The sequence below is a fragment of the Macrobrachium rosenbergii genome, chromosome 24 (genome assembly GCF_040412425.1).
Source record: "Macrobrachium rosenbergii isolate ZJJX-2024 chromosome 24, ASM4041242v1, whole genome shotgun sequence".
NCBI lineage: Eukaryota > Metazoa > Arthropoda > Malacostraca > Decapoda > Palaemonidae > Macrobrachium > Macrobrachium rosenbergii.
In genome coordinates, this window is record NC_089764.1 from 31648674 (window position 1) to 31660293 (window position 11620).

At 35.6% G+C, this 11620-nt stretch overlaps 1 protein-coding gene across 2 annotated transcripts in view; it reads left to right on the forward strand.

Moving 5' to 3' along the window:
• The window catches only part of LOC136851979 (phosphatidylserine lipase ABHD16A), a 35737-nt gene that overhangs the window by 22546 nt on the left and 1571 nt on the right, over positions 1 to 11620 (forward strand). Inside the window, exon 14 of one of the 2 annotated variants that reach the window (XR_010857022.1) lies at positions 10363 to 10600. Coding sequence is in view for 1 of the 2 variants with exons in the window: in XM_067126375.1 (XP_066982476.1) it covers positions 1625 to 1633 (9 nt within the window). In the remaining variant the exon portion in view is untranslated. Of the gene's footprint in view, positions 1 to 1624; positions 5662 to 10362; positions 10601 to 11620 lie in introns of those variants that run through there. The other variant, XM_067126375.1, reaches the window with a different exon arrangement.

The following is an 11620-nucleotide window of genomic DNA, read 5'->3' on the forward strand; positions in this document are numbered from 1 at the left end:
CGTCTGGGAAGAAATAAAAGAACTATTTTTTGCTTAACTGTTATTTTGGAATTAAAAGTGTATAGATTAAAGAATATATATAAATAAAAAATTTTGTGGTCAGGAGTATTTTAATTGTTTCTTTCTCGTATTCAATCCTGGTGTTTAGTAATGGGCTGTTCATTTAAATATATTTTTCAGTTTTCTGCATTCTTTATATCTTGTGTGTGTGTGTGTTTGTAGAGCTTTAGAGCTTTATTTTATTGAAGCCCACTATAGTAGACAGATAAGCAATTAAGTAATTTTTGTATAATTTTTCTTTTATTAATGTAAATTATCTCTGTTACCAGCCACCGAGTCGACATTCACTTCTACCTCCAATATTTTTAGTTTGAGACATGGTTGATTTGCTGAGTCTTTGAACAGTCTTGACATTGGAGAACCCATGTATTATCATCAACCTGAAGCTTACAACTTGAGAACATCTTAACTTACGTAGCTTTGATAGTAACCGTTGGTAAATAGTGCTCAGAAACCAAATACCTGTTCACACAAAGGATGCTTCCCTCCCAAGGAGCTAACAGTATTATTCAAGTAACAGGTTTGTTCACCATAAAATGAAGGTTATTGACATTCATCTGGTTCACTATCAGATTTCCCTTCTCCCAGCTCCACAGTTTGTTTCAGCCTTAATTGTCTCAGCCTTACGGGGTTGCACAAATGAATTAAAGACTTAGGAATTCGAGCAGGCAAGATGTGCTGCCTCTGGAGATTTAGATACCTGAATTACTTGCTGTCTAACAAATGGTCTAGGATTGAAAGGGCTTTGATAGCCTGGTCTCTCATGGACTGGTGATAAACATGATAAAGTAATCGATTTGTGAATATGAAATGCAGTACGTTTCCAACAAATGTTAAATGGTTGCCATAGCATTAACAAGCAATGTGATTTTCATGCGTAGCATGTACATTTAGTGAGGGAAATCAGTTGAACTTCACAATAAAGTTCTATGAAATTCATAAAAGTCCTATGAAAAATAGCACTTCTGTTCATTACATAACTTTTCTTGTTTTTGTGTAAAATGTCTTACCTCTAGAATTCAATTGTCAGAACATACTAGGGTATTCAGAAAACTTATTTGTTCTCCTATTAGTAGCAAGTTATGTAAACACTACTTTATTGAGGATGAATTAGGATTGAAAGTAGAAGTGGCCATTTTCCAGTAATGGAAATGGTAATGTAGTGTTTTACAATTTTCTGCCACAGAAGCCATTTATTTCTCTACCTTTGTTGTGTAACAATTACCAGACACCATGTCAGTAATTGTACTTTTTCATTCTTTTTTTTTTGTTGCGTACCTAATACATACGCCCAACCTGCTTTTTATGGTTCCTATCATAGAACTGCAAGATTTGCACTACTTATATGCTGTACAAAGCATGAAATAGACATTTTGATTTGATTTTCTGTACACCAGTTTTACCCATTAATAAGGTTTTTGCCCCTCCAGGTGTGATACCTTTATCTAATACTAATTATGTCAGCAGGCAAGTCCAACGTATTTGTTGTTTTACACGTGAATATGTGCTACATTAATAGTCTTGATGATGAAGCATGTCACTGAACGGTTAACTCTTATTACAGGTGGATTAACCTTCCTCGAGCTGCACAGAATGTCCGTACCGTCATTCTCAACGTTAAAGATCTTGATGACCTCTTCATAATAGCAATGAAATTGCACTGTTGCTGTCTACATGACCATTCCATAATGATTAGGTTGTCTTATAGAATAGAGCAGATGCATGTATTTAGTAGAGAGAAAGCTCTCTTGGCCTCATGAGATGTAAGGCTGGAGAAAATGATATTTTGATGCTCATGCTTGCAAGTTTAGCTTAGCAGAGTAAGATTATTATTTTATATTAAAAGACATTCAGATGTTATTCTTTTAGGGTGCGGTAAAAGTTAAGGTAGTTTTTGCAACAGGAATGATGGAAAATTTGAGTTCTTGTTGGTCAGAAGGTTGTAATCTTTATATTAGCAGTTTTAGAATGCTGTCAGGGAAAACTTAGAGAACGGGAAGAGGTGTTTCTTAAATCACTGCATTTTAGTGTTTGCAGTGATCGAATCTATTTTTTCAGATATAACCACATTCTGTCTGAAATTCCCTTTATCGTTATTTATATATGAGGTCTGTTCCCCTTGTTGTGATACAGCATTCAATTTAAAGAAAATAAAAAAAAAACTTCAAAGTCTTTGAGTTGGGGCCTTTACTTTGGTTCACTAAGAAAATCTACTGTAATGTTAATTTACTTTGTATCAACAGGTTTATGTAATCAGGTTTATCTCCAAAAGTAATGTTTGGCTTTTCTTTCATTTGCATATTACTTAAAAGAATCAAGGATGTAGAACTTCTTTTATTTTTTTAGAGAGCCGATGAAATTTCATAGCATGTTGACTGCTATTTTGATGATGAGCTTTATAGTTTGTTAAATATATATATCTTTATGTGTAAAATCATGCTAGCATTGGCAGGCTATTACTTATGCATTGTCCATTTGTACTTGGATGTGATATCTTTTGTTAAGGAAAATTCTTTCCCATTTTTGCTATCATGCATGTGTTTGTACAGTAAAGTCCCCGTTGTCCAGGTGCCCTAGGAGTTAGTGGATGGTGGATAACTGAAATATGAAGATACCCTAGACTAGCCAACTAGCCTGTTACCTCATAGTGAAGAATATATACCATGTTTGTGTCACTTATCCCAACAATAGTTTTATCTTTTCCTAATTTTATTTTCACCAGCTATCATTTCCATGACTTTCATTATTTACAGGTAGGTATTCAGTAATCTACCTACCAGTAACCTGGCTCCTTCACTAATTCATTACTGATTTCAAAATTCCCAAGCCACCTAATTTGAAATTTCCCAGGCCACCACACATTGTCCTGGTTGCTGCTCACCTAGTTGAATGCTGCTGTGCTCACTCCTCTGAACACACAAGAGATCGCTACTTGTTTTTCAGCATTATTTTAGAATTTACTCATATTTCAACTCAGTTACGGCTCCAGTAAAAAGAGAAGGTGCATTCTATGCTGTGAAAATCACAAACTGTTTGTGTGTGTGCACTTCATCCAAACTACAGCACAAAGGGCTGGACTATTACACATTTAAACATTAGGCTGTGATTTACACATCAAAGTAATAGGGTTTTAAAATACACAATGATATGATATAACATGACACGTGTGCCATTAAAAGTGAAAGGAGCAAAAATGTTAGTCATGAAAATAAAATAAAAAGTATGCATTTTAATGCAACTATGATCTAATTGTATCCTTTCAGGAGGTTAGTTGTAGTTTTCAGACACTTCTGTTCTGCATAAATGGCAGTGCGTATTCTTTACAGTTGGTAGGGGGATGAAATCAGCTGACAAAGAAACAAATGATTTGAAAAGGAAAAAAATTGTCATTGATAGTTATTAATATGGAATTGAAAGTCAGTGAAAAAAGTAGTAGGGTGAACTGTTAACAAGAAAAACTATGCATTTTATTACCAACATGTAAAGCACTTACATTAACGAAATGTAACCGGTTGAAGCTAGCAAACATAGTTAACTGTAAACTTGTTAGAGTTGCAGGTCTTGATGATTATGCTTGTAATGTCATCATTTTTGACAGTTTGAATAAATTGGGATGTATGTAGTCTTTACAGAACCCTGTGTTCATAATTTTTTTATTCTATAAAAATGTCGACAAATCTCTGCATGTTCTTGCTATGAAGGAAACGGGAAGTAGTTTACAAAGGATAAACAATGACTGGAATATGAAGAGAACCCTATCTCGCCAGTTTTACGCTAGATAGAAAAGAATAATAAAGAATTAAGTCGAACTGCAGGCAGCAGAAGAGACATCTGTCTCGGACGCAGCTAAAAAGTAAAGTGAATGCGTACCAACTAGATGTAGGGGATTCCTCCCCTTCCGTCAGTAGCCAGCTACCAATATCCACCTTGTTTTAAATTAAAGCAGCCAGCTCCAGCTTGCGTTGAAAGTAAGTCCCGTATGCAAAGACCTCAGGTTTATATGACAGGAAAAATACAAATTACTATAAAAACTTGTCATTTCTTGGATGATTATTGTTCATTACAATCCCTAATTTCTTCTTTGTTGTCGATTTTAAAGCAGATTTGTAACTTGCTGTCCCATGTTATGGTATTTTGTATTATACTGCCACTGATAGTGTGTTAATAGTATTCCTGTGGTTTTGTGCTTTGGTTTATATAAAATGCCTGTTTCTTCCAACACTTATTGGTCGTCATTTTGATTAATTTTCTTTTACCTTTTGCTTCTGTTAATCTCTTTTGTTAATGTTTTTAAAGTACATATAATTGTTTACTCACATGAAATTATTTCGTGTTAAAAGCTTGTATTATATTAACTACCACTTTGACGAGTTTGTGAATTGTAGCTCATTGTTTCAGTATGGCTCATATGGTTTAAATGTGCAATTTCTTCCTTGTTCAACATTGAAGTTGTTTTTGTCTTTTTTTTTTATTGATTTTAACTTTACATAAATAATGTTATTGCTTGTGAAAGTATATAGTACCTAATATTGATTTGAGGCACTTTTTTATGAACATAAACTTTTCTCTTGAGTTATAGAACATAGGAATGCAGTGTCTTCAGTTCAAAATTAACATCAGTAATCGTTAACCATAAGAGTGTTGTATGACATAAAACACAATTCAAGATCACAAGTACAAATTTCAAACATCTGCTGTTCTTTCAGAATCATTTTAGATTTAGACATGGCATTCCTAGGATGTTGCTATGTGCATACAATATATTATGTTTAGGCAATTGTAGATAAACATTCAAAACTGCTTGTCATGTTAGACAGTACATTCGAACTTTATTTTGTGATCATATGTACATTACAAGCTAAGACTGAGCATTCCTACGCAATATACTTTACAAGACAGCTGGTGTTAGTGATTTACACATAACTGCCCCAGGCTACATTTTCGTTCATATGTTTTTTAAACTCAGTTTTGTTTATTGTACGAAACATTATCAGAGATTACTGTACATATATTTTTGCCTTATGTCCATTGATATTTTTACAGCTTTCTCATGGATCATAGGTTCAGAAATAAAGGCACTGTTGGCCTAAAAATACACTTTTTACACAAGTTCTGATAGCTAATGCACTAACCAGAAAACATATCAGAGAATGGAAACAGCTTTACTCAGTTTCATAGAAGGGCAGGAAATAACACTTCATTACGATACAACACTTACTTAACACTTGTTTAAATTTGCATGTCTCTTGATATGGCTACTCATGCTTGCATGCATAGAAGGTACATGTGTGGTGCCCGGTATGGTGAAAATTAGATGTGGTGCCTTGAGACTTTCAAATAGTTGGACACCGGATGAAGGGGACTTTACTGTAATATGGTCATCACTTCTTAAATACTCGTACTCATTGAACAGACTGATGAAAGGTGTTAATTTATTTCTTGATGTAAAGGAGTGAATATCTAATGAATATCCAGAATCATTCTGACAACACATTTTTGCACCAAGGTATTTTTTTCAAAAGGTGTATGGTGTATCAAGTATGTATTCAGTCCTACATAATGCTGTAAATTGCTGTGTATTAGTAAATCTCCCATGTTATATTATCTAAGTTGTTTGTGTTGGATTGGAGTGTAAAATTATTCATGTAAGATTGGTCTAGAGAATATGCTGTTCAGCAGGAAGACAGTAAATCACATTGTCGTCTTTATGTTCACGTAGGTCTTGGCCTTTTTATATTGCTGTAGCTCGGATTTCGTCGTCCTCGTGTAGGTGTGAGTTGAGTTCATCGTCACATGAAGTTTTCATGGTCACTGAGTAACCTGAACAAAGATTGCCTATACACAAAAGGTTACATGATGTTCTATACTACTCTTGATGTCATGAGTCACGTCTAATGCCGAGTTACACCTGAAGTTTCACTGACCCTGTAGTAACTTTGACTCCTTACTAATCCATAAAATAGACTAATTTTTCTTGATTTTTTGGGAATATACTTTGTATTCTTAGAGGAGGTATGGTAATTAAGGAAGAAAGTTGACACAATGCAAAAATTATATCGTAAATAGTGATTGTAAAGCTCTACTTATAAACAAATAATATATTTTGATAGATCTTTATTAATTTGATGTAAGCTCGTCATTGCTACTCTCACGAGTCGGTATAAATTGGTAATTTCCACTGCGCTTTTTGAAATTCAACATGGCTGTATACAGTGTGATTTCATAATGTTCTAATATATATATATAGCAAACCCCTTAATGAAATGGACTTTCAGATTGCACATGTGCACATTAAAATGAATGTACAGTGGAAAACAGTGTTCCATGTATATGTACATCACTGTACACTTTCCTTTTATTTCTTGTCAGTGTAGAAAGCTAACAAGTAGCCATTCTAGGTATTCATACAAGCCAGAGTTTGAAGTAATTTTGGGGTATTTCAACAAGATCTGAGAATACTTGTAATTAAGAACCAGCTGTTGTACAGTAAACCCCCCGTATTCGTGAGGGATGCATACTACACCCCCCCCCACAAACAGCTAAAATCTGTGAATACTTAAAACCCCTCTAAAAACACTTAGAACTGCCTATTTTGGTAGTTTAAACACAAGGAAAACCCTCTAAAAATGCTTATACCTGAGTATTTTAATAGTTTTAACACAAAAAGTGCATTTAGTCATGAAAATGATATGAAAATACAGTAATTAGTGAATATTTCTCAGTCAAAAATACCACGAATGGGCGAATTTTCCGCAAATAATGGGTAGATAAGTTCCACAGAGAAATCCGCGAATACGTGAGTCCGCGAATCGTGAGAACGCGGATACGGGGGAGTTTATTGTATTCAGTACAGCCAACCCCCAGTATTCACAGGGGATGCGTACCTCTACCCCTGCAAATATCTCAAATCCGCAAATACTTAAAACCCCTCTAAAAATGCTTATAACTGCCTATTTTTATAGTTCAAAACACTAAAAAACCCTCTGAATAAGCTTATACCTGAATATTTTAATAGTTTTATCACAAAAAGTGCATTCAGTCACAAAAATATGAAAATACAGTAATATGTGAAAATTTCTCAATGAAAAATACCACGAATAGGCGAATTTTCCTCAAAGTGCACATATGTTCCACAGAGAAATCCACGAATAGGTGAAACTGCAAATTGTGGGGGTGGGTGGTGGGTCTGCTGTATCTGTTTGTCGGGTAACCAACTGTTCACTTGGTTGCAAAGAAACAAACACAGCCCTTTTTATCATTACTTACACCAAATAACAGTATCTATTTTTATTTTTCAATTTCGAGGGAAATATTTATCATAGCATATTCTGTACACTGCAATTGTAAGTTGTGGTTTTGTTTTGTTTTTTGTTCAATCAGGAACCAGTTTCCCTATTATGACATCTCTAGCCGTGTTCATCCATAGACTGCATAATCAATGATAACCCTTTTGTGGAAAACACGAATAGCATCGGCCATTTCACATACTTGGGTCTTTTCTGCAGCACTTTGTCCCCCTCCCCACACAACTTTCATATCATGCTGACACTCTGACGCTTCCTGGATATTGAGACTTCTATTCCAGCACCTTATCCACTTCATCTAGCTAACACATTCTTTAATCTCCCTCTCTGTCTCTTCAGACTCCAGAATTATAAATTGTTACCACTAACTATTTGTCTGTCACCAACCAAACCAACATTTGAATTGATCTGTTTACTTGTGGTAACCTTTTTACCTTACTTTATTATAATGTTGTGTTCTTACAGTCACAAGCATCATCTGTCCCTTGGCATAGTAGACCAGTAATCATTTCTCCCACCCAATGCTTTGAACCTTATACTCATGCAGACATAAGTACGCATCCTGGTCAGTCAGTCAATTACGCTATAACTTCAATACTTCGGGATCCCTATCATAATCGCAATTACTCCTGGTGCCTCAATCCCCCAGTCATGTAGGTACCATCCTTAAATTCTAAACGTCTACATCCCCAAGCATTTTCAAGTTTATAGTATAACAGCATCCCTCCATTTACATCTTTTACTCTTGATCCATTTGCCAATCTTAAATCCTGTTAACTTGGGATCAGGTCATTGTACGTAAGTACTGATAACCTGGATAATTTGAGGGTTGCAGTACGGAAGGGACAAAGACATTGTCGTTGGTTAATGAATTTCTGATCTGCATCTCCATTTTTCTTTAGTGTCCATAAGCCATGGATATTATTAACTGAGAACACAGGCATGTAATGGGTCAGTTGTCATGCTGAGGAGTGAGGCACGAGTTTAAAACGCTGTATTATTACGTAGTTGCAACTGAGATATGAAAATGGAAATGTGGATAATCTTGAAAAGTTACCTCTAATACAATATGAATTGCCCAACTCTTTCCCTGATAAGAAATCCTTAGAAAAGTAAGTACAGTAGTTGCTGGACTACTGGAAGATACTCATACTGAATAACCTCTCTATTACTTAGCTCCTTAGAAGGAAATATTTGGTTAGATATTTTCCTTGTGAATTATCCACAACCTGTACAAGGTAGCTGGTGATAAACAATTGATGCAGGGATTCAACGTCATGAGGGTTAGGATACTTTAGAAAAATAGAAGGGAAAATAACTCCTAATTCATATTACGTCTCTTGTGAAGTGCCGAAAAAGTTCTTTTTCAATTCAAACAAAAGCCAGGTATGAGGATGAGCGTAAAATTGCGCACCTTAAGTTGATGTGGTTCCCAAGCTCTGTGCTGCTGTGCAAGTAGGATGACAAAAAATATATTAATTTACAGTGTATTGATAAATTTATGTAAGGGAAATGAAGTATCTTGAAGGAATAGGGTATTTTTTCTCAAAGATTATGAATTTATTATTGGTTCTGCTGTTGGTGCATATTGATAATCACTCGTGCATGCAACAATCTGTAGCCAGCACTTCAGCAATGTATTTATGCAGGTGTTATCAACCTAAAGCTTTTTTTAATTTTAGATTTTTCAAGACGAATATTTTCGCAGTTGTGTTACAATACCTCATTCAGCAGTTAATTTCTTTATTTGCAAGGTAACCACTTTTGAGAAAGCAAGAGCAGTTTGTGGTCTGCAGTGAATTGGTGTTCTTGAAAATTTTTTTCATTCCCTTTCTGTGATGTTATTTAATTCTAAGATTAATCATTATTGCTGTTATTTTTAAAAAAGGAACAAAACTCAAGGGCTACCGACTTTGAAAATAAGCTTCCACAGGATAGGCTGTTAGGTCCATTGGTATATGTATGCTATTCTGTTTGATTTATAGATTTGATATATTATTAACTTTGTACATCCCTGGGCCCTTGTATTGAATATGGAATGGCATGAAAGTCAAAGTTTAAGTTTTGAAAACTTCCAGAATCTAAATCTGTACTGTAAGCTGATGTTGCAAGAATGCACTGATATTGAAAATTTTTGTTCCTCAGTTGACTTTAAAGCTATGCTACTGTAGTCATTACAGTTTTATATCTCATGACTTAACCATTTTGGAATATGAGGTTTCCTAAAGATGGCTTAGAGCTGTATTGACTATTCTTTCCCTTCATAAAGTTTTCAAAATTAAAGCATTCCCTAAACAGCCATTTCTACAGGGTATATTTTTTCTTCCTCTGAATGAGGTGGATACGTCACTAGATTGTTTTCAGTAAAATAGTTAGATGGTGTTGATTAGAGATTTCAGTAATTGTACTTTTATTTACTGCTTTGTGCTACAGATGAAAAGATACCTTGGACAAACATTAGAGATCTTTTGTTATGTACACTCATTTTTAATGTTTTTCAATAAAATTTGCCAATTTTCGTTCACTTATTTTTACTTGTATTTTATGACATACTGTAAATAAAAAAGTAAAACAGTTCATTGAGAAAGGTAAACCCCAAGCTACTTATGACTCAAAAACCCGCTCTGTGTCATTGCAGGAGTTCCTAACAGAGCCTAGAAACTAGTTTTGTTTCTCAGGTGTTAGGGGATTCAAACAGATCATGACACAAACAAAATATTATCATACGTAGAGGCATCTTGGGTAGTTGTGTGCTCAACATTGGCTCTTTTGATGTTCTCAAATCTCGAACTGTGCCATAGCTTGTATCATGGTTTTCCATAGCGATGGATTTTAGTTGTTCTGCTTAAGAGTACACTTGAGCAGGCTTGCTTGTGTGATTCTTTTTTTTTTTTTTTTTTTTTACTTAATTACTTACACTGTACTCTCATCATTTAGTGTTGCTATATAAATTTGTAACAGTTTTTTTTATTGTTATTTAATATTATTGTATTTACAGAAAAGGAACAAAAGCAATTGGTTGTGACTTGGAGAAATACAAATTATGGTGGAGTGGGAGAAAGACGAGACTGATCGGACTTGGCTTATTAGTAAAAAAAAAAAAAAAAAAGTGATGTCCAGGGATGTGATTGAAGCATGAAGAATTAACTAAAGGAGAATATATAGTGATCATAGGTAAGATGGTTGACTGCAGTGCACCGCAATGAGGAAGACCAGGAAATAAACCAAGGTTTTGGGTAAGTGTTAGATTCTGTGCACTCAGAGTATTCATTTCAATATAAAGTGGTTTAATGAGATCACTAAGCCACATGCTAGTCTCTTGTAGGGTGTGCCCAAAGGAAGAATTCGCAGCCGTGCAATGTTGCACAACCATTTTTTTGCTTCACGTTGTACAAGGAGGAAGAGAGAGGCCCTGGGTAGGTAGATGTAGCCTTGTCCTTGCCACAACAATGCACGGCCATGACGTTTTTTTTGGCGTTGCTGCAGTTTACCAAACGTCCTTAGCTCAAGATTAGCTCTCCAAAGATGAAGAGGCATGATCGTGCAGATGTTGCATTACTGTGTCCTACAGTTGTTTTAGATGTTTTCTTCCCTTCCCTGTCTATGGACATAGACTTGGAGATTCTTCTACTTAGCATGAGTGATTGTCAAGTATATGGATGTTTCTTCATTCCTTCATATCCCACTCGGGAACGTTGCCACAGCAGGGTATGTCCAGGGCCATGCCCCCATCCACATTCACGTGGAGGCTTAGAGAAGAACGAAGATCACTCCTAAGAGTGTCGTTACACGATTCCTCTCAGGAGTTGCTTCATGCCTCAAGACATCAACCTGCACTTCAAGAGGTTAAGTTGGGTACTTAACCTAACCTAGCCTAGCCTAACTAATCCTAACCTAACCTGCACTTCAGTATCCTGGAACTTCATGCCACATGGCATCAATCAAAAGGCAGTCACCTACACTTCATTGGGTTGGGTTGGGTTACATCCTAGCCTAGCCTAAACTAAACCTAGCCTAACCTGACCTAATCTGCACCTCAAAATCCTGAATCTTCTTAGCTCCTCAGAACTCAGGATCCAAGGATAGGTGTTCCGTTGTGTTGTAATGGAATGGTACCACGGTAGTTCCATAGTCAACAAGAGTGAGGGCTAGTTTCCTTTCATCTCCTCAGTTGACAATGCAGATGCATGGGTTTGTAGTAGCACACCCAGCACAGCAGTCAACCAGACAGAAGTTTGGTCTCTAGGGTTGGTGTT